At 58.1% G+C, this 25,084-nt stretch overlaps 2 protein-coding genes across 4 annotated transcripts; both read right to left on the bottom strand.

Annotated features, from left to right (window-relative positions):
• Nucleotides 1–718: 718 nt before the first annotated feature.
• On the bottom strand, nucleotides 719–12,230 carry KHK (ketohexokinase). 3 transcript variants are annotated; one of them, XM_045979425.1, is made up of 8 exons: nucleotides 11,700–12,230; nucleotides 8,139–8,255; nucleotides 5,970–6,104; nucleotides 3,847–3,919; nucleotides 3,138–3,284; nucleotides 1,405–1,493; nucleotides 1,100–1,257; nucleotides 719–1,019 (listed from the first exon to the last, which is right to left on the bottom strand). In XM_045979425.1, the coding sequence occupies exons 1-8, from the start codon at nucleotides 11,789–11,791 to the stop codon at nucleotides 934–936; spliced, it is 897 nt and encodes a 298-aa protein (XP_045835381.1). In that variant the 5' UTR covers nucleotides 11,792–12,230; the 3' UTR covers nucleotides 719–933. The 3 variants fall into 3 exon arrangements, with proteins under 3 accessions (XP_045835381.1, XP_045835380.1, XP_045835382.1); XM_045979424.1 differs by lacking the exon at nucleotides 5,970–6,104 and adding an exon at nucleotides 5,646–5,780 and having other exon boundaries at nucleotides 11,700–12,203; XM_045979426.1 differs by lacking the exon at nucleotides 5,970–6,104 and having other exon boundaries at nucleotides 11,700–12,222.
• Nucleotides 12,231–12,588: 358 nt separating this feature from the next.
• EMILIN1 (elastin microfibril interfacer 1) lies at nucleotides 12,589–20,109 on the bottom strand. Its single transcript, XM_045978934.1, has 8 exons — nucleotides 19,425–20,109; nucleotides 18,381–18,506; nucleotides 17,706–17,926; nucleotides 14,734–16,650; nucleotides 14,262–14,378; nucleotides 14,026–14,043; nucleotides 13,728–13,865; nucleotides 12,589–13,337 (listed from the first exon to the last, which is right to left on the bottom strand). The coding sequence occupies exons 1-8, from the start codon at nucleotides 19,592–19,594 to the stop codon at nucleotides 13,000–13,002; spliced, it is 3,045 nt and encodes a 1,014-aa protein (XP_045834890.1). The 5' UTR covers nucleotides 19,595–20,109; the 3' UTR covers nucleotides 12,589–12,999.
• Nucleotides 20,110–25,084: the final 4,975 nt, after the last annotated feature.

Raw genomic sequence — 25,084 nt, 5'->3', positions numbered from 1 at the left:
GGGGCTTCAGGCTCCAGGACAGTCACAACGGAGATATTTTTGGACCATGAAGCCGCCACCAAACCACAGAGCAGGCTCCCTGCCCACTGACCTGTCAGGTTGGCTCAGCCGTGTGACAGTCCCAGAGCCATCAGACTGTGGTCTTGTGACAGCCCACGGGTCCAGAGGAGATTTTCTTTTCTTTTTTTTTTTTTTTAAAGATTTATTTATTTATTTATTTATTTGACAGACAGAGATCACAAGTAGTAGGCAGAGAGGCAGGCAGAGAGGGAGAGAGGAGGAAGCAGGCTCACCGCTGAACAGAGAGCCTGATGCGGGGCTCGATCCCAGCACCCTGAGATCATGACCTGAGCGGAAGGCAGAGGCTTTAAACCACTGAGCCACCCAGGCGCCCCCAGAGATGATTTTCTCATGGCTTGTTAATTTGGAAGGTTCCCCGGGTACAAGGAGATAAGTGTCCTCCCCAGCCAGGAAGGCCCAGGGTCTCTACCCATCCCCGGTAGCTCCTCTTCCCCAGAACCGGCTGGGTCTCCACCGAGGGTGTGTCTGGTGGCAAGTCGGGAGTGCTTCCCGGTGCTCCGGTGCAGGCCACCCCGCTCTGGGCCTCCACAGGGAGGTTCATTGGAGGACAGAGAAAAAGAGGGTGAAGGGCTATAGCATCAAAGCGTCTGGCATCCCTAGCTGAGCAGTTTGGACATCAAGGACAGACAGACTGGCCGAAGGAAGCCGGCCCTGGGGCGGGAGGTTTATTTGCTCTGCAGCTCAGAGGAGACACCAGGGCACAGGTGGAGAACCCCCAGCCTGCATCTGCCCAGGGCGCGGGCAGCGCAGACGCTGGGCTGCAGGGAACAGGGAAGAAGGCTGTGGTGGCTGAGAAGGCGCCAGCCTCCAGGGAGGGGGTGCTCTGAGCCAAGGCCCCCCGCCCCAGGGCGGTCACACGATGCCGTCAAAGCCCTGCAGGCCGCACTTCTTGCCAGCCACCTGGCAGCCGAACCTCAGCGCCTCCTGCATACTGTGCCCTGGAGGGACAGAGAGCTGGCTCAGCCTGGTCCTTCCCGCAGGGGCGGGCCTCACCCGGGGCCTCCTGCAGCGGACTCACCCTGGGACAGGCTGAAAATGACCGAGGCGTTGAAGGTGTCTCCGGCCCCCAGAGTATCCACCACCCGGGGTGGAGGGAAGGCGTCCGAGTGCAGCAGCTGTCCATCGGGGCCCAGGGCATCGGCGCCCTCCTCAGCCCAGGCGCAGACAAGCACCGCCCTGCAAGACCCTCCACTCAGCTGGGTGGGCAGCCCCGCCCTGGGGCCCAGCCTCGAGTCCCTCCTCAGGGCAGTGCCGCCCCTGGCCCCGGTCCAGACTCCCTCACTCTGCACACCTAGGGCCCCTTCCTGGCTTCCCCCTACTCACCCTTTCCTCACACGCCCGTACAAGCCCCTCAGGGCCTCCCCCGCTGACCGGAACCCCAGGTGCTTGGCCACATCTTTGCTGACAAACACCTGCAGGCAGTGGACGAGAGGCTGATGGTCACTCTACCCTAGCCCGGCTCAGTCACTCACCACCAGTGGCCCAGCGTTGCCCCCGTATTATATGCCGCTCCTCCAATACGGTCGCCTAAATCCCCAACGTAGCAGCTCCCTGGCCCACAGGAATGCGTGTTCATACTCACTCAAGATGTACTGGAACACAGCCCTGTAACCGGGCACAAAAGCCCCTGGGGTTCATTTGGTCTAAGACCTACGAATTTCCCTGCAGCTGGAAACCCAGAGCGAGACTTGAGCGCCATCTTGCGGTGAAATCCAGCACTGCCGAGTTACACCTCCGGCTCTCAGGAGCGGTTTGTTTTGTTTTGTTTTGTTTTCCTGATAAAACTATTCCCCTGGGGGCGCCTGGGTGGCTCAGTGGGTTAAGCCTCTGCCTTCGGCTCGGGTCGTGGTCTCGGGTCATGGTCTCAGGGTTCTGGGATAGAGCCCTGCATCGGGCTCTCTGCTCAGCAGGGAGCCTGCTTCCCCCTTTCTCTGCCTGCCTCTCTGTCTCTGTCTGTCTGTCAAATAAATAAATAAATCTTCAGAAACGAACAAACAAACAAAAACGATTCCCTCCCGGTCTAAAATAAAGGGGCAGGGGCTAGAGCTCCCTCCACACCAGCTACACGTTAGACTCGCCAGAGAGAGTTTTGCTGAAAGATACTTCAGCCTCCCACTCAGCTAAAAACCTGGGGTATGGCTCAGGCATCCAAGCCACCGGGGAGGCCCAACCAGCTTGGGCAATGATGCGAGGATGGTCCTGCAGAATTCACTTGCATCCCGGCATTACTCAAATTTACCTTATGCAATTCCCCTTCCCATCCTCCCTCAACCCTGAGTGGCTCCCACAGCCTGCCACCCACCCCAGAGTCAGAGGACACCCCGGAGAACTGTCCTAGTCCCTCATTTGACAGAGGAAAGGGCTGAGGAGGCCCGGAGAGGAGACGCTCCCATGCGGGGTGCTCCGTGGCTAGCTAGTAGCCCTCCGGCCACTCTCACGCCTACGCACCCACTGGGATGCAGAAATTTTGCTCCCTGGCCACCACTGAGGCCTGCAAGGGAGTCCAAAGCTGGGGACCTTCCTCTTTGACCTCCACCTGCCAATGACACCAAGCCATTCCAGGTGTGGTAGACATTCCCAGTAACCAAAGGAATGGCTGGTTCCTTTAAGACCTAAATGAGAGGCGCCTGGGCGGCTCAGGTGGTTGAGCGTCTGCCTTCAGCTCAGGTCTTTTTTTTTTTTTTTAATATTTTATTTATTTGACAGAGAGAAATCACAACTAGGCAGAGAGGCAGGCAGAGAGAGAGGAGGAAGCAGGCTCCCTGCAGAGCAGAGAGCCCGATGTGAGGCTCGATCCCAGGACCCTGGGATCATGACCTAAGCTGAAGGCAGAGGCTTTAACCCACTGAGCCACCCAGGCGCCCCTCAGCTCAGGTCTTGATCCCAGGGTCTTGGGGTTGAGCCCTAGGCCAGACTCGCTGCTCAGCGGGGAGTTGGCTTCTCTCTCTCCCTCTGTGCTCTCTCTCACTCTCACATTTTTTTTTAATCTTAAAAAAATATAAAAAACCACCCAAATGAGCTGGATGTGGCAAGGGGAAGCTGCGTGGGCCACTCACCACATCTCCATAGCCAAACAGTTGGAACAGCTCCTCCCGGGGCTTCTCCACCTCCACAGACACGCGGATCTTCTGGCCCAGAGGCTGCGAGGCGTTGTGCTGTTCTATCCGCCTCAGCATCTTCACCTGCTCTGATGCGTTCCGGCCCTGGGGCAGGGCGGGGCGGGTTGGCTCAGGACAAGCAAGGCAGGGCCAGGCCTCTGGGTTCTCCCTCCCTGCCTGCTGGGACTCTGGGTCAGGCTGGATATGGGGCGCCGGGAAGCTGGGCAGGTGCTGCATCCTAAGTTTCAAAATTCTAGAACAGTCATTGACCTTGGAGACCTTATTGACCAGTCCCCTGATTTCACTGAGGAGGAGATAAAGGAATAAAAGACCTTCCTAAGGACGCATGGTGAATTAAATGACAAGGCTAGGACTCGAACTCGGGATTTCTCCCAGTGTGGAAGAGGTGGGCAGCCCCTAAGGCAGAAAGCACAGATCTTGGCCTGGAGCCAGCTTCCTGCTTCTGGTGCCTACATTCTGCTGCATGAACCCGAGTACGGTGCTTTCTAGGCCTTAAAACATAGAGCAAGATGGAGAGAGGATGAGGGGGCTCGGAGTCATTGATCTTGAGGGGACTTCATGGGTCAAAAAAAACTAAGAAGAAGGTAGAATCCGTGAAGGACTGGCGGGCTGAGTCCCTCAAAAACACAGGTAGGGCAGGACTTGCCTCAATGTGGATCCACTTGAACCGGGTCAGGTCAACCTTTTCAAAGTCTGTAGCGGACACATCTGGCAGGTTCCTAAGTCACAGGACAAGAAGGAGAGAGAAAAAACATGGTGAGGTCGGCCAAGGCCAGGATCTCTAACTGGCCGCAGGGGCCCCCATGCCTCGTGCCGCCTGCAGCATGGCCGGAAGCCGGATCTCCCACAAAGTCTTCTGAGGCTCAACTCCAGGACAGGCCCTTTCTAGGCTAACCTCCTGACCACTCCTTGCCCTACTCAGCTCCATCCAGACGGGGGGCTGGAGGCAGTTTGCCAGGGTGCCCTTTGGGTATTAACTAAGTTGTGAACGCAAATGCAGCATGGGTCAAGATTCAGTCGAGCGAGCTTTGGAGACCACATCTCCCAGAATACTCTAAGAGCACCAGGAACTACAATTCCCAGAATTCCCCCTTGCCAGCGGCACAGTCCAGCTCCCAGCAGTGGCAGCACCAGGGTTCTAGGTTTGGCAGCTCCATGTTGCAACCCTGAGGTCAAGGCTGGCGCTTGAGGACGAGTCTATGTTTGGCTAACTTAGGTTTGGAGCCCCGGGAAGGGTCAGTCTTGACCAGAGACCTACCCCAACCTATGTCCTCCCCTCTACATTCTGCGGCTGAATCCATCTAATTAACTAGGTGTGTACCTGGGCCTTTTGGAGGCTGCTTGCCCATTGGTAAGTGGTCCAAACCCTCCAGCCTGCTGCAGTTGGAGGTAATGTGTGTGGATATCCCTGCACCGAGGCCAGTGGGCAACAAATGTTTCTCCTCTGAGCTCCTCTCCTCTTCTGTGAATACCCATGTGGTGTCCTTGACCAAAGCTGCAGATCGTTGCTTAATGGGCAGATGACTGAGACTGCCAAGGAGAAGGGCATTGCCAAAACATATGCCCACTCACTTATTCACTGGGACACAGGGAGCCCAGAGGCCACTGGCCATAAAGCTTGTTCTAGCATAGTTGCCCCCTTTCCCCCAGCTCCAGGGGTCATGTTAGGCATGTAGGGACACCCTGAACCCCAGGACTGCTGGGTGTGGACCCTCTGAGCCCTAACATAGTATCTGGCACACACTAGGTTCTTAGGAAACTAAACGTGTGGGATTCTTCAGGAGAGAATCCGGGACAGATGAGAAGGGTCTGGGTCCACAGGGCCTCTCCCTGGTAGCTTGGGACTTTAAAGGGGATCCCTCCCCCCTAGTTAACATGGCATCTGATGGCCCTGGTCTGCCGACCCAATGATGCCCTTCCCTCTGTTTCAGCGATGGCTGTGAATTGTGTGTGGCTTTTGGCCTGGCTTCCTTATGCAGGGAACTTTGTGGTGGGCTCTCTTCTGAACACCCAAACCCATCTCCCTGGTGCCATGCTGCAGGCTGGCAACTCTGGGGGCTGAACCCCGGAAATTCCAGTGGGTCCCCATCAGGGCTTAAGATGGGTGGAATCCCATCTCCCATCCTTCCCTCTCTCCTCAGAACAATTTCCCCCACACCCACTCCCGGGCTGCTGATTGACCAATTACGGAGGAATCACATCATGAATCATGTTTTGCACAGGCTTGCCTGCCCATCCTTGGTGTTGGCCAAGGCCAAGTCATTGGGGGCAAAGCACATCTCTCCCCACCTCACTTCTCCCCTAATTGAAAACAATTGAGAAATCACTGAACAGGTTGGCACGGGGACAATTTCTGGTACAGAGAGGCAGCTTGCCGGGATGCCCCGGTGGCAAGTGAGGGAACTGATTGGTGGGCTGTGCCGGGGCGAGGCCAGGGGGCCTTACGTGTCGTAGAGCACAATGGTGCGGGAGCCATTGGAGTTGTTGACGATGCAGCAAGAGCACGGGGTTTCCCCTCTGCTCTGCCAGGCCACCTGGGACACATCCACGCCCCGCTGCCTGAAGTCAGCCACCAGGAAGCTTGGGGTGGAGCCCGAGTCAGGGGAAGGGCAAGGAGACACCGATTAGAGCCTATAAGTGGCCTGGACCTCCTGCAGGGATGGGGAGGGGGGTGCCGGAGCACGTGGGCCTCTGAGAGAAGAAGGTCCTGTTCTGAGAGTTAGTGACGGCGACAGCGGCAGCTGGCAAGGCGCAGACCGGCATACAAACCTGTAGGCATGCAGGATGGTGCGGCTACCAGTGGCCTCGCTGATGATGACCGTGGAGATGGGGACAGAGCCCGTGGTCTGAGAGACTGTGTAGCGGAGGTCCACGGAATAGCGGCGGAGGTCATCCAGGACAAAACTGCCGGGATGGAGCAACCCGGGGTGGGGGGGAGGTGCGGCTCGACAAAGGTTTGGGGACTGGAGGGTCGGTGGCAGGGCCACTGGGGACCCTGGAGGCAAGCGGAGGAGGCCAGGAGGGAACTGGAAACCACCATGCCGCCCCAGGCTGTGCAAGGGGACAGGAAAGGCAGGGGCGCATAGCCTGGAACTCAGTGAGAAAAACACCTAGGGACGTTCTTTTAGAGCCTGATTGAAGTAAACTCCAACCCCGCACCTGTCCCTTTGGTCTGACTCAAGCCAGAAAGGATGTGCTGAAGTCCATGGAACTGGATGGGGTAGATCTGGGGCCTAGAGCATGTACGCCCTGTTTGAACAAAGCAGGCGACGGCATCGTGGCCAGATTCATGCAAAGCCTAGGCAGAATTAATAATTACCAAGGTGGTACTTTGCCCCCCAGCTGCCCTCTACACACTCATCCTCTCCGTTCTCTTCTCCGAAGGCCCCCGCCGTGCTGTGACTCCACGCCCGCTTCCGTGATGCCCAGCCAGGAAGCGGTGCTGCCTTGGGGAGCCCATCCACAGCCCTCTCCTCCCGCTGCGCGGTGAGCCCTCCAGGCAGAGAGCTGGCTCCCAGGGCCTAATGCTCCGCATAGTGGAGCCCCTGGTCCGGGACTCTCACCCCGGGATCTCCTCCGATCAGAGGGAGCAGGAGGTGGCCCTTCGGGGAGACTGCACCCACAGAACAAGGGGGCCAGACCCACGTTTCCTGGCCCTCTCTGGACACAGTATCCTGGGACCACTAGTCCAGCCACCATCCTGACCGTTCTCACTATGGCCAGACCCCACTTCGGCAACACCGAAGCTGGACGATACAGACCAAATTGGGACCAGCTCGGGGCGTCACTCCTCGTCTCACCCCTCAAGGATCCTTTAAATAGGAACTTCCCCAAAGCGCACCAACTACAGTTTGGTTTGCCAAATGCCTTTTTGCACACACAGTGCCTGGCACATGGTAGGGGCTCGTTAAATGTTTGAGAATCCGGAGTGGCCCACCTCCCAGCATTATTGTTCCATAAAGGGGAGTCCACTACCCTGAGCGAGAGCAATGGTCTTGCCTCTTGCTGGGAAGGAAGACAGCCACTGAAGAAAGTTAACAAGTGACCAGCCCTTGGCTCCAGATCCCTCTGTCCCACCTCACAGGAAAGGTCCCTGTCCCCTGATCTCTTTCGTGCCCGTTCACCAAAATAGGGAATCTGGCTGCAGCTCAGGGGGCTAGGCTTGGGCAGCAGCCCCCCTGAAACCAGGGTTCAAAGGGCTGAGCTTCACAGGCCAGCAAGCTGGCAGCCTGCCCTAGTGCCCACAGTGGGCAAAGTGTGGGCCTCACCTCCTGATAAGCATTTGCTGAACTGGCAGTGCCAGGGGTCAAAGGGCTCTTGGGTCCTGGCAGCAGCCAACACAGAGAAAGTGTGGGGGCCTCACAGCTAGTGAGCCGAGGCCTGGGTCTGGGCCCACTGTTAGCACATGGCTTCAGGGTGTCCTCGGGCAGGGTGCTCTTGTGGCTTCAGTGAACAACAAGGACATGAGCACTCGCCCTGCCCCCTCAACGGGGAAAAGAACCGTGGGCCTGAACCCTAGGACCACGGAGGCTGGACATCCCCAGGGGAGGATGGGTACGGCACATCCCTGACTGCCTTCTGCCGCAAGCATAGCCAGGACCACGGGGGATGGAGAAGGGCAAAGTCATATCCAGCGCAGAGTCTGTTGGAAGCAAGGAAGGAAGAGATGGGAAGCTGAGCAGGCTCTGGAGAGGGGCGGAGGCAACACGCTGTGGAAACAGCTTTAACAGAGAGCATTAACACCTGTGCCGCAGATAAGCCACGCCGGTCTAGGATGCTGGTACTCTACTCTGCCCCTCCCACTCTGGATCCAGAGTTACCCCACGCCCCATTTCTTACAGCCTGCCCTCCCCCCCAAACCCCCTTTCCCCGGGGACAAGACTCCCTTCTTTGCCCCCCACCCTGCAGGCAGGCCTTCCTGCTCCCTCCTCCACTCACTCGGCAACGTGGCCTGGGGCCAGCGAGCCCATGAAGGCACAGGGGGCTCCGAGCAGGGACAGGACAGTGCAGGAATTGGATGCATTCCCTCCGCGCTGCCATCTTTGGGACAAGCACCTGCAAAACACGCAGAGGGTCCCTGCAGCTCCCGTAGGCTGCGGCCGGGTGAAACAAGGCCGGCCACAGCGCCCTGGGTAGGGCCCATGTCATGCGTGAGCTGGGAGCTCTCCCTCAGAAAGCATCTCGCGCAGCCTTCTCATTTTCATGCACTCAGGTCCATCACAAAGGAGGGCTCCACTAGGGTGACCCCGTTCTCCCTTTCGATGACCGGCCTCTCCCAGAGGCACAGAGCTGCCGCACCTTCAGCTCCCAACTGCTGGAGAGCTCCATGTGCCTCCTCTCACAGCTGTCAGGTCGGCTCCCTGCTCCCGTCTCAGGGGCGCCCGCTTCAAAAACTCAGGTTAAAATAAGTAAGACCAGGAGCAAAAGTGGACGTTGAGATGATTTAAGTGGGGGGCGGGGAGGGAAGGGGGAAGCTGGCTTATGTAAGAATGTCAAAAGTTAAAGAGATTATTGGACGAAGACCAGTTTTTCTCCATTTTTTTGGTTTCTCCTTTCTTTCGGCTTTATTGAACTGCAGTCGGGATATAACATTCTGTAAATTTAAGACACACAGCGTGATGTGCAACGGGGATCTTGCAAAATGATCACCACAGTAAGGTTTGTTAACACGCCATCCCATCACATGGTTGCCTTTTCTCCTTTAGTGTTTCTGTCTTGACTGAAAATCTAACTCAAGATGTACGCTGACACTGCTGGGAGGCTGCACCCGCAGGACGTTGAGGTTACCAACAATACAACTACGACTCTGGCACATCAAAGCTCTATCATGGCGCCTCCCTGCGCGCCCACAATCCTGTGGGGTCAACAGCGCCCGGCTGCCAGTTCTGTTCTTCCAAAGAGAATACCTGTGGCCAGTTCCCATAGAACCACTAATCAAGAGAAATGCACAAAGCAGAATTTTTAGGCTAAGGTATCCTGACATAAAGACTTAATCCTGAAGCTCCCTTCGGTCTTGGGAAAAGGGGTCTGTGACCTCACTGGGAAGGATACTAATTTGTAAAGGGACAAACATTTCACGAGCTAGGAGCTTTAGGGAAATTTTCACGCAGATTAGAACAGGGGAGCTTCGTGGGACGTGACTGACTCGGGATCACATCCATAGTCAGTGACAGAGCGGCCATCCGAACCCGGTGGCCTGACTCCACAACCACAGCCACGCACTGTGTCGTGTAGTTGTGAATGGAACGTCGTTAGCCCCCAGCTTGGATGAGGTTTCGGAGAAAGGGGCTGCAATTTTACTTTGTGGAAAGCCTTCCGCGTCGCACTGATACCCAACTTCCTGTGCAGAAATGCCCTGCTGAGCATGAAGACACTTTCTGGAAAGCTCTTCTCAGCCTGGACTCTGGGAGGAAGGGCCATAACTCGGGGGTCTGGCTGAGTTCCAGGTGGTGGCTCCAGAGAGTCCCCAGATCCTGGGGAACCCAGGACCCTGGGACAGGTGGGGCTGAAATGCCTGGGCAGGACTGGTTCACCTGGGCTTGCTCTTCTGGGAAGTACAGGAGTCCAGGAGGTGGGCCAGGTGGGCTGGGCATGAGAGAGAGAGAGAGAGAGAGGGAGAGAGAGAGAGAGGTGCCCTAAGGACAACCACACCATTCTGCAGAGGAGCAGAGCCATGGGTCTGGGGGAGGGGGAGGTACACCCTGAGAGCAGGGGGCATGGAGAATACGGTGGGAGGTCTCTTTAGAGATGCCCCAGTGGCTGCCTTCAGAATGAGCCCATCCTGGTGGGAGCTAGCAGGATCTCCTTATCCTAGCCTCTCCAGGTAAGTGAGCTCAAAGGGAAGGGGACTGCAGCAGTCGTTGAAAGTGGCACTCCACGCTGGGTCTTCCCAGGGCCCAACAGTCCTTGGGAGGACCTGTGGCCCTGGAACCCACACCGTTCTCTTGAGAGGAGGCCGAACTCCTCACTGTGCCTGCATCCTGCGGCCGGCTGGCTTGGCCTACCTAGATCTGCAAAGCAGCCTACCCCTGTACCCCTCCCCCACTGTTCCTGCCCCCCTGGCAAGGGCTCTAACCTCTGGCAAACAGAGCAGCCCAAAGCAAAGGGTCAATTCCATGAGATGGGCAGCAGCAAGGGGAGAGGGAGCTCAGGAGCTGACAGACGGCTGGAGCACTAGATTCCTATAAATTGTAATTACTGCTCTGCCACTCATTAACTATGTGGACTTACAATAATTATTTAATTTCTCCACAGAGGTAGCTGCTTCCTCATCTGTAAGAAGACGATTTGAGTGTACTTACACATTTCCCATGGGCTGCTGTAAGGAAAGTATGGGACCGTGCTGGGTGGACCCAGAGCTTGCAGACTACCCGGGTCTCTCTCCTCAGAAGAGGGAGAACTGGATATTCATGGCTACGAGTGCTACAGTGTCCTGAGTTCAGCCTTGAACTAGCCTTTTATCCAGTTCTCGGTGGAGAAAACTGAGAGCCAAGCAGCAATTGTCGGGATTCTAAGCACTAGACAGCACCAAGAGAAAGACCCGGATTCCGCCCCAGAGAAATGCCCTTCTGGGATTACAGTGTAATGGTGAGGTTCTTATCAAGAGTAAATATAAGGGCCAACGAGTGACTCTTCAACTTCTACCAGACAACCCAAAAGGATGTTGTTCATTGATTTTGTAAAAACGACTTCTGGTAAACCCTTGGAATTTAGCACCAGGGAAACGTTGGTCATGGCGCATGAACCAGCTCTATCCATAACCCACAGAAGTTCTAAATTTGCCTCTAGTGCCAGCAAGCCCTGAAGCTAGAGTGAAGTTCAGCACCACGGTCTGAGGTGTCCTTGCACTCTATCTGCGCATACTCATTGTAAGCTACCTCAAAATTTATTTAAGAACCAGGTGAAGGGCGCCTGGGTGGCTCAGTGGGTTAAAGCTTCTGCCTTCAGCTCAGGTCATGATCTCAGGGTCCTGGGATCCAGCCCCGCATCGGGCTCTCTGCTCAGCGGGGAGCCTGCTTCCTCCTCTCTCTCTCTCTCTCTCTCTGCCTGCCTCTCTGCCTACTTGTGATCTCTGTCAAGTAAATAAATAAAAATCTTAAAAAAAAAAGAAAGAAACAGATGAGATATAGGTAGTAGATAAATTAGAAGTGACCGCTTGTGAGAGACAAGTGCGTTGGTCTTTTGATTAAAAAGAAAGAAGCTGGTCCTGCCCCTTATTAGTTACATGCCCTTGGATAAATCACGTCAACTCAAAGGAGCTTCTAAACGCGGATAATGATTCCTGAGACGGGAACTGGCCAGCACAGTGCTATCCAAAGCCTAGGTCTTACTATAACGGCCTCAATTCTTTCCCCAGGTCCTCTGAGGCGGAGGGCACGGGATACCAGCTCCCGAGGCTGGCCTCGGCCCCGCAGACCTGGGGTTGGGGTCTTGGCTGCAGGGCTCAAACGCGGGGCTGCAGCGGCCCCAGGGGTCTCCGAGGGGCCCGGGCGCCCCTACCTGCTGTCCGTGTCCTCCTCCGGGTACTTGTCCACTACATTGATGACGTCCAGCACCACCAGCCCCACGCACAGGATTTGCTTGTCTTCCATGAGGCTGCTCCCGGAGCTTTCTGCCCGCCTGGCTGACGGGGTTCCTCCCGGGCTCTGCCTCTTATCCCAGAGGATTGTGTCCCTGCTCCTGGGGCTGACTTGGCTCCTCCTCTGCGTTCCGAGCTCCTCCCCCAGGGAGCCTCCTGCAGCCTCCTGCAGGGAATGGAGCAGGGCCCTTGCTCCTCAAGGCCACGGATTCAAGCAGGCCTGGGAGCGCAGACCCCGAGGTCTTGGTCCCCGGCTTCTCCTTAGCAGGTGGCGTGGCCCAGCAGATGGCAACGCCTCCCACTTCTCGGCCTCAGTTTCCTCACTTGTCAGACAGGCTAGGCCATCTTTTGAATGAAAAAAAAAAAAAAGGGCAGTACTAAGGCACCCCCTGCCCCTCCCTCTCCTGCACGGGTGGCTCGCGCTCCAGGTCCTGGACCCACAGACCTGAGCCGGGCCTCGCAGCCGCGGCCCGACCCTTTCAGCTTCAGCCTCGCTCGCGCCGTCTGCGCCCCGCCCCCGAGGCCTAGCCAATCCCAGCTCGAGGCCCCGCCTCCGTCGCGGAGCCGCTGGGGTTGCTAGGTGAGGGGCGGAGGTCACGTGACGGGAGTCGGCTCTGAGGGCCCCCTGGCGGACGCCGGCGGAACCGGCATTCGGCGGAGGAGGGTCGCGCACTGCGCCTGTCTGCGCGGGCGGGTGCACAGCAAGTGCTCGCGGAGCCGGGAGATGGGGCGACCAGGGCAGGGAACCCAGGGCTCCCCCCTCACCCCGTCGCTTTTGTACTTCTCTCTACCCTTGAACACATACTGGAGCAGACAGTTTGTTTTGTTTTGTTTTGTTTTTTAGAAAAACCAAGTGTCTTTATTCCTGAATAGTTTAGTATGGCGGTGGGGCCGGAGCCCTTCGGGAGAGCCCTGCATCGGCCCAGAGACCAGCTGGAGGAGCTGCGAGGGTGCGAGGATTGATTGCCTCCTCCGCAGTCTGGACCCTGCAGCCGACGGTGAGCTGACAAAAGTCTGGACGAGAGGACCCCCGAGTCCCCGACCCGGCGCGCTCAGGCCATGGAGAGGAGTGCTCTGGGCGCCTGTGCCACAGAGGGTGCCGGGACGGCGGCTCGCCTTGGGCTGGAGGGCCAGAACAGAGCCCCATCCCGGGCGGAGAGCCCGGGGAGCCTCGTCACCCCCGCTGGCTCTTTGGCCCGCGTAGACACTTCAGCCCTCTGTCTACACGTGTTCTAGCTCCAGGTCCCCGTAGAGCAGGGCTCCGCTGAAGATGGTGAGCGGCTCCTCTGAGTGCGCCAGCTGCCCCATGACCAGGTCGATGCAGACTGTGTCTCCAGCCTGCAGAGGCAGGATGAGGCTGAAGACGCCCAGGGCGCCAGGGCTGGGTTGGCTCTCGGCTACTGGCTTATTCTCCAGGCCCTCGGGCTCATAGCCACCAGAGTCTATGCGGGCCACGCCCAAGTTGGAGCGAGACAGCACAGCCTCCACTTTCTCGTGCCGGTGCCCTGTCAGTACCGCACTCAGCAAGTAGCGGCCGGCCAGAGGTGCTGTGAACACGCCTGGGGACAAGGATGGCAGTCAGGAGGGGAGACAGGTGGCAGGGGCCAAGGAGGTGTTGGGGAGCCCACCCAGAACTCCTGGACCACGGAGACACCTGCTGGGTCTTGTCATGTGACTTGCACTAGAATGTAAGTTCCACCAGGCCAGGGAATTTGGTGTTTTGTTCATTACAGCAGCCCTATCCCCCGCCCCCCCCCCCCAAATAAGCGCTCCTTCCCCCGACCCTTCAACCAAGCTGTGGTGAGAATGAATAAATGAAGTAAATAGGGGTCTCCCCAAACCAGAGCATGAAAATATCCCCCTTGCCCAAGGAGGCAAGGATGAGAACATACCACTGCACCGCCTCCCGGGCCTGCCCCATTGCCCAGCCAGCCTGCCTCCAGGCTTACCAGTCTCTGGATCGTAGTAACCCCCATCGTTGAGCAGGACTCTGTCGAAGGGCACTGTGCCTGGTTCAGACCGTGGCAAACTCAGGGCAGCTGAAAAGGCCACCCGGGGGACAGGGGCTGCCGGTGCCCCCTCCACTCCTGGGTAGGGGTAAGGTCGGGGTCAGAGTGGATGCTCAGTGCGGAGCCTCCTGGCCCCCTTCCCCTCCTGGGTCTCTCCCTCCATGGGCGCCTGAGGCCTTGCATCCTCCAACCCCCAGGTCTGTTCCCCTCCCTCCAGCACCAGATGAGAGGAACTTACCCTGCTCTCCCCGGGGACCTGTGGGAAGAGGAGAGGGAGCAGTGAGAAGTGGGGGAGCTCTCACTAAGTCCCTCAGCAAACATCTGCTGAGTCTCTCTCGCTGTGGTAGGTGTCACGCAGACGCCACAGCCCCTTTCCTCCTTTCTCTGTCAAGTTCAGAATGGAATGAATGTCAAGCCTAGGCTGCTAGACGTGTGGGGAGCCCGAGCTGTGGTAGGGATCTCAAGCTCACATACCTGGTGGCCCGATGGGCCCCATTTGTCCATCCTTGCCTGGAGGTCCTGGTGGTCCAGCAGGGCCTGGGGGTCCCTGTATCCCAGGAGGCCCAGGGGGCCCTGCCTCACCCGCAGGCCCTATGGCAACAAAATTAAATTGAAGGAAAGCTATAAAAGGAGTTTCCAAAGGACAAGGAAAGTCATGACTCCATGGGCAGGTTGGTGAGGCCCCCCGCCGCTCATGCTGGCTACCTGGCGGGCAGAGCTGTGCCCCAACCCACCGGCCTGTCTGAGCTGCCAGGGGAGAGTGGGGAGCTTATCTCTTGTGGACAAACCAACCCCCAGGACAGTGGTTGGTCTGTAATTATGCTGGGCAGAGCAGGGAGAAAGTATATAAGGTTAAGAGGAGCTGTTGTGGAGGAAGGAAGGAGAAAGGACTTAAAAGGGGCTCCCCCCCCCACCTCCCACTGCATGCTTCCTTTTACCCTCTCACCAGTGAGGTCCTTCAGACTGAGCTGGTGAAGCTGGTCCTCCACAAGCAGCACCGAGCTGTTAAGGGCTCCAAGCCGCCTGCCCAGGCTCGCCTGTCCCCCCAGCAGCTTCTCTAGCAAGGCTGCCTGTGTCTGGCTGGTGCTGTTGGTTTCCCGTAGCCCAGCCCAGAGCCCAGCCACGTGTCTGGAAAGGCCCTCACGCAGGCCCTGCAGTCCCCCGGCCACCGTGTCCAACCGCTCACAGACTCCCTCAAGGCGGCCCAATCGCCCCTCTAGGCTGGGGCACTGGCCAGCCTGTGCCTGTCCCTCTTCCAGGCCTCGGAAGCGCTCCTCACTCTCCGTAGCATGTTCCGTGGCCTCCTGCTGCAGCCTGTTAATCTCTGAGATGATGCGGTCCTTGGTGGCTCCTAGGTCAGCCAGATCAGCACCCTGGCCCTCCACGGTGGTCTGGAGCTCATGCAGTGAGTCGTTGAGAGAGCTGAAGGTGAGAATGACCTCGGAGAGCTCTCCTTGCAGGGCCTGCAGTGCTGAGCCTGAGCTCCCGCCAAACACACTGAAGCCATCCAGAGGCCCTCGGCTAGGTCCCCCAACACCTGGGCCAGCCCCAGGGCCCCGTGGGGGCAACAGGGGACATGAGCAGCGTTCCACACCATCCCGAAGGCGGCCCAGCTCCTCTTGGACGCCGCCGCAGGCCCCACAGCCCTCATCCCCGCGGGCCTGCAGCAGTCCCTCCAGTTGGCCCAGCCGTGTGGCCGTCAGATTCAGCTGCAGCGCCAAGTCCGCGATTGTCTCATCCTGCGCATCCACACGCCCCTGGAGTTGGCTCACCACCCCTTGCAGTTCCTCCAGGGCAGCCTGTTGGGCCTCCCCGGCTGCTCCCACCTTGTGCAGGTCAGAGCCCACCAGACGCAGCTGCCCCTCGCTGTCTAGCACCCTGCGCTCCAAGGCGCTGAGGATCTCGCTGACCTGGGAGTCCTGCTCCCCAGGGGCCCCGGGGCAGAGCTGTCCGCACGCTTGCACGGCCCCTGCCACCTGCTCTTCCAGCAGATCCAAGCGCCCACCCAGCACCCCGCTCACGTTGGCCAACTGTCCCTCCAGCTTTTCCAGTCGGCCCCGGGCGGCAGGCAGCCAGTGGCTCAGGCCCCCAGGACGCCCAGGCCAGCCCGCCTCCTGGTCCTCTGAGGGACCCAAAGTGGAGTTGAATTGGTCCTCCAGGCGAGAGAGGCGGGATGCTAAGCTGGTGTAGCCTGGGGGGTGGCCCCCCTGCCCGGCCGCTCCTCCCAGCTCGGCGCCTCGCCGCCCACTCAGCACGGTCACCGAGCCGGCCACTACATCCAGCCTCCGCTCCAGCTCCGCCAGCCGCCGGCCCAGCTCGGGAGGGCAGCACTCCTGAAGGGGCCTGCGGATCCCGTGCCCGGGGAGCTGCCGCTGCCGCTCTTCCACGGAGGCCAGTAGCTTCTCCAGGGCCCGCAGCCGCTCCCTGTCCTCCTGCTGCTGCCGACGGAAGCCATCAAGCCCCGCCAGGCACACGGAGCAGGACTCCTGCAGCCGTCGCTCCAGTTCCCGCAGCGGCTCCTCGCTGTGGCCAGGAGGGGCCGGGGTGGGCTCCAGGGCCCTGCCGCCGCTTCCTCCGGCGTGATGGTTGTTGAGATGGCCGAGCTCCTGGTCGTGGGTGGAGACGCGGTTGTCCAGGAGCTGCAGATGCTGCTGGATCTCACTGAGGGTCTCGTGCACGCCAGGGCGGGCCGCCGCATCTGCAGGCTGCTGCCTCCCGTTAAAGGCCGTCTCCACGGCCCTCTGGACGTCTTCTGCCAGGCGCCCGCTCAGTCCCTGTAAGACGCCTCGAAGGCCCTGCAGCTCCTTGGTCAGGCTCTGCACCTGCTCCTCCAGCTGCTGCACCTTCTCTGAGTCCCCAGGACCTGGCAGAGAGGGGATGGCATCAGGCAGGGGGGCCAGGCATCAGGCAGGGGGGCCGGGCCTCAGAGCTCAGAGCCTCTAACCTCCTGGACCCTGGTTTCCCCAGCTCCAGCGAGAGGGCCTCGCTGATTTGGCTGGGTACTCTGGGCAAGAAAAAGAGGAAGGAAACTCCATTTACTGAATGCCTGTGGGCCAAAATGGCACCGTGGCTTTGCCCCCTTCCAACAGACTCCACTGGACAGACACCGTACCTTCTCCCACTTTGTATACCGTGAGAAAGAGAGGACGGAGCAGGGCCATGGATTACAAGTTTAATAAGTGGCAGAGCCAAGTTTCAAACCCAGCTCACCCATCTGACCACCAAGTCTACAGTTCAGAGGGTGTCTGAGACATTGCTTCCTCGTCTGTGAAATGGGAGCGCGGGGAGGCACTGTGGGCCCCACCACGATGCTATTCTGAGCAACATCTCTCCACAACAGCACAGGGACAGACGAGGTTCCACGGGAAGCCTGCGGGGGGCTCCGGCTGGAAGGTGGGACCGCCAGCCAGCAGTTCCTGTTTCCATCCTTACAGCATGACTATCTCCCGGGCAGGAAGGCGAGCACAGTACATCCGCAGTGCATGGCACGCACATGCGGGAAGGCTGGAGGACTGCTGCATTCTGGGACCTGCAGTCTCCAGAGGCCACCGAGGGGCCTGGGACCTGTAGTCGGGTGCAGTGCATTCTAGGACTTGTAGTCTGAACGGTCTATCCCCTGGGTGCCCAAGCTTCGCGAAGGAATTCCCCTTTCCTCCCACTGCCATTCCCAACTAGGCCACATGTGGGTGTGCGTGAGTACGTTCTCTTTCTCTGCCTTCTTTTTCTCTTGATCTCTCCCATCCTCAGTTTCTGTGACTAACATACACACACACACGCACGCGCGTGCTACACACACAGTGCACACGCAGGCAGAGAATCTCCGGGATCTCACTTACTCCGTTGCCCTCCGCAGCCTGGCCCCACATTTTCCAGCCAGCACCAGCCCCCACTTCTCTCCCCAGGGGCTCCCATCCTCACCTTCCCCACCGAGTCCACTCAGGTGGCTTCCTGCGCTAGAGCCAGAGAGGTTGGGGCGGGCGGGCCGCAGCCGGGGCCGGGGCGTGGCGAGTGCAGGACCCAGTGCTGGGGCGGGACCCTCAGCGCAGTCGTCACCCCCATACCCCTGGCAGCATCTCCACTCCATATCCGTCACCGTCTTGTAGGCCACTCGGTAGCGAGGGCGGAGGAAGCTGCGGTACCTGGGAGAGGCAGAGGGAGGCCTGGTTACTCCTCCCTGTACTGTCAGTGACCCTGGGTCCTGTCCTCAGAGATGGGCAGCTGCTGCTAGTCCCTCAGGCCTAGTCCCCCTTACTGTCCAGCATGTGGCTGCCCTCAGTTGACAGCTGTCAGCTTGCTGGCGCATGGCCAAATCCTGCTCGTCCTCCCCCTGTCCTATGCTGGAACCTCAAACTCCTCATCTTGAGCCTGACTCAGCCCAGAGAGGCGTCCGGGGCCCAGCAGGGTGGTCCGGGTGACTTTTTCCTCTCTATCCGCCCCAAACTGTTGCCTCTGGGTCTTCTCAAAATGGCTCTGACTGAAGCCCCCAGTCCTGCCTCTGGCTACCTGCTTTGTACAAATTCCCCGAGCCGGCTGCCCTCCTTCTGCCCTAGCCGAGCGCCCACCAAGTACCCAGCCCCCAGCGCTGGAGCTCACATGATGCTGCGGGGACACTGGGGCTGGCCCCAGCCACAGGGCTGGTAGTCCGGCTTGACGAAGGTCTCCACTCCATCCTCAAGGACACAGCTCACTGTCCGGGTCACCACATAGGCACACCAGTTCCTGTAGGCACAACCCCACCTGGGCCCAAGGGCCAGAGACACGAGCCCCAGAGGAGGACCCAGGGGCTACCAGAGGGGCTGAGGGAGGGTCAAAAGACCAAGGGCCCCTGGGGTCCAGGGGGAGCCAGGACTTTGGCAGCGGCAGCTGCCCCCACGCTTTCCTGAGCAGTAGGAGTTGATGAAGACTTTTCAAGACAGCGAGAGGAGGCACAGAATGGAAAACCACAGCTACACGAAGTTGATCCTCTATGGCTGGGGGTCGTGGGGAGCCTCTGAATTTACACATTCATTCACGTCCCTTTCTGTGTCAATCCCTAGCTCGGAGTGGCCTGTCAGAGCCAGCTGGCTGGGTCCCTCTGGTGATCCCCTGGATGCTGGCTTCCACCCACCCCTCAGGGGAGAGGACAGGGCAGGCAAGGGTCCAGCTCAGGGTTAAGTAAAGAATAAGCCATTGATGAGCCCTGCCCCCCTTGGGGCTTGTGTTCTACACTCTCTGCACCATTCAAGCTGGCCTTTGATCTGGGTCTGGCTGGAGAGCCCAAAGGAACAGAGCGGGAGCGGTGTCCAAAAGAGTCACAGATCGACTGGATGGGCCCATGGAGCCCGAGGAAGGGATAAAGGTCTGTTGGAGGATAGCAGGCTGGTACAGAGCTGGCAGCGTGAAGGGAGGCCTGGCCCAGGCCGCTCATGGTGGTTTCCCTGGGCACCTAACTGCAGGCCCCTGAGGTGAGAGGGGGAACTCTCTATGTAGGGGGCCCTAGAAATGCTCTGCGGGAAGGTGGGCTTGAGCAGAGCTGCCTGATGGCTGGGCTTCCTCTCCCCCTCTTCCCCGCATTAGCCAAGGCGGGGGCCGGGACACCCACTTTCTGACCCATCCTCCCATACGCGTCCAGCCTGGGGCTGGGACCCAGACTCTTACCTGTGGCGGCTGGCAGGCCGGGGGGCGCTCTGGGCCTGGGGATCCCCAGGGCTGAGGGCCCCTCCGCCCCCTGTGTAGAGGCTGTAACCGCGAGGGGAGTAGCTGGCGGCCCCCACGACTGTGGTCAGCAGGCAGCAGAGGTAGCAGTTCCAGAGGGTGCTGGGGGCCATGGTGGGGGGGCTCCGCGGTGGCCCTCAGAGGCACATCCCGGCCCGACCGCTGGCGCCTCTGTCTGGAGCAGGGGATGCCGCTGCTCCGCGGGACAGCGCTGGCCGGGTCCTGTCCCCAGCTTCCTGTGGCAGCCCCCAGCCACACACCTCCTTCTTGACCGCCTGGCCTGACCCCTCTCCCCCTCCTCTTTCCTCCTCAGGCTCCTGTCCGTCCCTCCCTCGGTTCCTTCCGCTCTCCTCTTCTCCACTTCTGAGGGGAGTGTGTTCTCTGTGCCTCCTGGCCTCCTGTGCCTGGTCCCTGCCCCTCTCAGATGCTGCTTCCTGGGCCTCCACCCCCTCGCCCTAGCTGGCCCTCCTCTGGTCTCCCTATCTGTTTTCCCCAGTGACCGGATCCTGGAGGTGACAGGGCTTTGCCCCTGTGGCTGTTCAGAGGCGCAAGAGTGGCTGTGGGGCGGGCCCTGGCCTCCCGCCTCCCTCTCTTGCTCACTCCCTTCCCCCCTGTCTGGCTGGCGGTCCAGCCTCCCCCCTCCTCCCCCCCCCCCCCCACCTCTCCAACCATCGTGCGCCACATCTGCTTCTTGTTAACTCCGGGAAAGAGAGGGGGAAAAAAAAGGAAAAACAGAGAAATGTGGAGTTGCCGCCAGGCTTGGGGCCAGCCTCTCAGACGGGCCACATGGAGTGGAGCCTGGGCCAGGCCTGGGGAGGAGGCCCAGGGCTGGTCGCTTAGACAGAGAACAGGAGCCACAGCTCCCCTGGGGCTAGGGCAAGCCTCCCCTGAGAGAGAAAACTGAGAGGAGGAGGGGAGGACTGTGAAAGGGAGAATGGACTTGGAAGGCTCAGCGGGACACCACTCATCGTCTAGTCCAGCTGCGTCCTTTTACAGATGTGAACAACGAGGCCCAGAGCTGAAAGGTAACCTGTCCAGGCAAGCCAGGAGCAGGCCCCTGATCAGAATCTACACATCTAGGTCGGCAACTGGGGACAAGAGGAGAGAGGGCTACTGGGCCAGGGAGGAGGAGGAAGGGGTCTCCACGGAGGCAAGCAGGAAACTCAGAGAAGCTAGAAGAGGAAGAAAGGAATCTGGAAATGAGGATGCAACCTTCTGTCAGGCATGGAGAGGACATAGGCGGGAGGAGGAAGACTCATTCTCAAAAAATCAAATGAATATGGATCTCAGGCTTGTCTCGGTGAAGGTCAAGCCTAAGTGGGGGAGGGGAAGGAGAGAGGCCGACTGGGGGTGCCTATATCCATGGAGCCCAGAGGAAGTCCTTCCCCAGCCTGGAGGCAAGCCTGAGACCCTTTGTAGCAGGCAAGGGACTCAGTCACACTCAACCATCAGCCGGACCCGAAAGCTCCTCTTCAGAGCAGTCTGAATCCGTCAGCTGCCCCCGCGCTCCCCGTCACCATCTGGCCTCAGCTCCGTGCTCAGGCCCAAGAGTCCCTGTGCTGTGGGGTGATTGCTTACAGGCTCCAAGCAGAAGTACCAGACAGAAGGGAGGTGAGCGTGCTGTGCGGACGCCCCCAGGGAGCAAAGGCATGGGGAACACTCCGGAAGGAGCACCTGGGACCATGGGGATGGGACACAGGCACCAAAACAAGCAACACAAAGCAGGACAGACATCGTGCCAAGCTGCATAGGGGGAGGGGAAAGACAGCTGGTTACTCCGGGGGAGTCAGAGCAGAGCCGCTGGAAGAAAGAAAGAGGCTGAGCAGTGCTGGGGTAAAAAAGTGAAGCCCAGAGATGGGGGAGGGGAGAGACTGCAGGCTGGGGGAATGAGGCCCGCCTCAGTTTCCTCGTTCCTCAACACAGGAATCCTAACAGCGCCCTCCTTCCTAAGTTTTTGAGGATAGAGTTAATACAGGTAAAGCATTTAGAACAGTGCCTGGTACATGGTAAATGCTTAGTAAGACCTCTTATTTGTGTCAGGAAGAAGTGGGACAGAAAGTCAGAGAAGTCAGTTGTGGAAAAATTGGGGAGAGGCCCAGATGACTGGTTAAGAGCTTGGATTACAAGTGTTTGAGTAGGAGCCTGACAGGCCTTCAGAAAGAAAACATGGCAGGCAAGAGCAATGGGCAGGGTTTTGGGCACAAGGACGCTGGTTTCAGCTCCTCCTTTGAGAAGTGTTATCCCTGGGAACCAAGGCCATGACTCCACTCCACAGGTCTGCCGGCTACTGTCTAAGGTGCCTTCGCCATCCTACAGCGGCAGAGGGATGCAGCCTGGAAACAGAAGGCTGTGGTTGCTTGGGGACTGCCTGGGGAATGAGGGGCCAGAGGAAGGGAGACATCACAGAGGATTCTGGGTTTTGAGCCAGGATGGGGAAGTTGAGACGATGAGCAGCTTTGGAAAAAAGGTGACCTTAGTCTGGACATACAGAGTTTTAAGATGAGAATAACGTAGTTGGATGACAGTAAGTGTCCAGGAGACGGTCAGAGATGTGGATCTTGCTTCTGGGAACCATCTGCAGGGCAATAGTTGGAAGCCACGAGAAAGGAGGCCACCGAATCTTCAGTGTGACTCTGTGTGAGCTGTCTCTGAGGTCCGATGGTCCTGTATGTGATCTTGGTGACTGGGAGACATGTTGGCAAAAAGAAAGGATGGTGAAAGTGAATGCTGGAATCCACGGAAATGGTAATTTGTGGCTGCCCCTTAGGAGTGGAGGGATTGGCACACAGGGAGGCTTGAAAGAAACAGACCCAGGAGATCCTGATTCGAGAGCTGTGGTCAGTGGAAGGTTGCAGTGTTGTCCCCGGTCTCTGCATTGGCTCTAGGCCCTGGCCCTGGCCCTGATACCGAGAGGAAGCCGACCTGCTTCAGGTTGCCTTCGCTGCTGCTGTTGAGTTTTCTTTCTCAGTTCTTGCCCCCCTCTCTCCCTTCAGGGGGCCTCTGACAACCTGAAAGGTCATCCCAGCCATCTTGTCACTGCCTGGTTGTCACTCATTCCTGAAGTTTAAATGGGTGCCTCCCTTCAGTTTAAAAATCTGTTGTATTTTAAGTGGGTCGAGCCAAAAATGTTGGCTTTGAAATACCACTGTTGTAGGTTACATTTCATTCAGGCCTGTAATTAGGAGCCAAGACCTAGGGGCTAACATGAATGTTTGTGATACCTCAAATAAATCAGCGGCTCTGGGTTCACTGGGGAGGCCTGAGGTGTTGGGCAAGCAGGCCCCAACTGGAGACGAAGGTTAGAGAAAATGCACCGGCGGTGGCGGTGGCGGTATTGGCGAGCAGCTACAGGTTTCCAAAGCAACTGGCAAGAGAATTCCTGAGATCAAAAATGGCCAAGTTTGAGGTGCCTGGGTGGCTCAGTGGGTTAAGCCTCTGCCTTCAGCTCAGGACATGATCTCAGGGTCCTGGGATCGAGCCCCACATCGAGCCCCGCATCGAGCCCCACATCGGGCTCTCTGCTCCACGGGGAGCCTGCTTCCTCCTCTCTCTCTGCCTGCCTCTCTGCCCACTTGTGATCTCTCTCTGTCAAATAAATAAATAAAATCTTTAAAAAAAATGGCCAATTCCTTAGGGGCACTAGGACAAGATGTATTTTATAACCTTTCCAAGATAAGGGATTTTCAAGGGTCTAGTCCCAGTGGGAAATCTTGGCTCTACGGGGCAACTGACACCTTCAGTCAGCCAGCAGTGGCTGAGCAACAAGCTCACCCGTGGAGGCTGGGAGAGCCGGGGGTGCCGACGGCAAGGAGCATTTCATGTCTAACGCCTTCTGTCAGAGGACTGAATATTGGGAGGAAAAAACGGAGAGCAATGGGAATCCAGCCTTGGTTTATGCAAACGTAGATGTAGATGGGAATTCAAGCTTGTGGGGACTCCGGAGCAAAGTCCACTCCTGCTCAACTGTGAATTTTCCTTTTCCTTCCAACCCTTCCCACAGGTTTAATATTTTCAGAGTCGCCCTCTGAAAGACCCCTTTCCTGGGTCTTGTTGATTTTTCACTCCCCAGCCTAATCCTAAACTCATGTCTTCTCCTTGAAAATGTCGTACTAATTGCAGAGATTAAGCTCCACATGTGCCCCTCCCCCACATTCTCTCCCTCCTCCAATTCCCCCAAGGGTGAGTCTTCGCCGGTCTCACTTCCCACACATAATTTTCCACCCAAGCTCTTTTCAAGCTTTGTTAATTCTTAGCTGAGTCTAGTTTAGTCCTGGGGACCATTTTTAATTTCAGTTCCTCCAGGCAGTAGGCCAAATGACCTATCCAAGGCTGATAAAGAGTCGCTGACCTAGGCACAGCGTGTTCTGGGAGGTGAAGGATATTTCTGGATGGTTCTAAAACAAGTCCTTTTCCTCCTGTCCCTGACCCTAGGATAACCAACCCATTGAGTCCCATAGTGGGATATAGAGTGTGGAATAGAGGAAAGTGGATCAAGGTCACAGTTTCAAACCATTTGTAGAATCCTGGGCCTCAGTTTCCTTCTTGTAAAATGTTCTTGAAGGCCCCCTTCAGCTCTGAAAGTCTACGGTCAGTTGTTTCAGGACAGCCTTGGAAATCTGAAGCACTTCCAAGGCCTTTCCTCATGCCATTTGCAGTCTAATAAGTTGACTTTCCAGGGTCTAGTTCTGTCTTAACAGTAGATCTAAGTGTCTGGTTGGACTTGGATCTGCTTCAAATTTCCAGGAGCCACAAAGCATAATGTGTGTAATCCTTTAAGACCTAGACCCTCATTCTCCCAGAGCAGAGCTGGGAACAGACCACTCTCTGAGGGACGTAGGAGGAAGTACACGCCTGGGGTTTCACTATTATGTGGAGGGAACATGGGTTTGGGATTTTAAATAGGAAACTTCTGGGAAATACTGGCTGGAGGCTCGGGGGTTACATGGGGGAGGCCAGGGGAATTACAGACTGCTAAAGGCAGAGACTGAGCTTAGGGGTCACTGGGCTGGAGCACGGAGGAAGAACTGATGGTCCCAGGCCAGGGAAGCCAACTCTGCGCTAGTGCACCCCTGGCTCATGGTGCACACAGGCAGTAAGACGGTCCCCTGCCCCAGCTGTTCCAGTCCCATAGCAGCTCCTGTAGTTTTCCTTGGCTCAGAGAAGCAGAGGCGTCCCTTGAGCCCTGGCCCCCCTCTACCGCAAAGCAACTGGCTTCCATTACCCCTGACAGCTCCAGAGCAACAGCCCAGCCCCTGGCCCCAGCCTGGCTCCGTGCCGTTCCCTTTTATGGTGAAGCTGAGGGAAAGCAAGCAGTGAGGGGGAACAGGATCTCCCTGGGGCAGAGGACTGTAGAGCTCCAGGGCCTCTCCCCTCACCAGAGACCCTCAGACATCTACCCACAGTCTTTTTCTCCTCAGTGATCCACTGTGCTCAGAACCCACAACCTCTCTTGCTCGTCCCAGCCCTTCCCCCCACCCTCCTCCCTCACATCCGGGGGGGTGATTTCCCACTTGGCTCAAGTCCCACGGTTTGGGTTTTGATTCCGGGAGGGTCCGCCCTATTTCCGACGCCCACCTCCGGGGGTGGGGTGGGGGGAGCCAGCC

Source organism: Meles meles, chromosome 15 (genome assembly GCF_922984935.1).
Source record: "Meles meles chromosome 15, mMelMel3.1 paternal haplotype, whole genome shotgun sequence".
NCBI classification, from domain to species: domain Eukaryota; kingdom Metazoa; phylum Chordata; class Mammalia; order Carnivora; family Mustelidae; genus Meles; species Meles meles.
The sequence above is the reverse complement of the archived record's forward strand: the minus strand, read 5'-3'. Positions and strand labels throughout refer to the sequence as shown.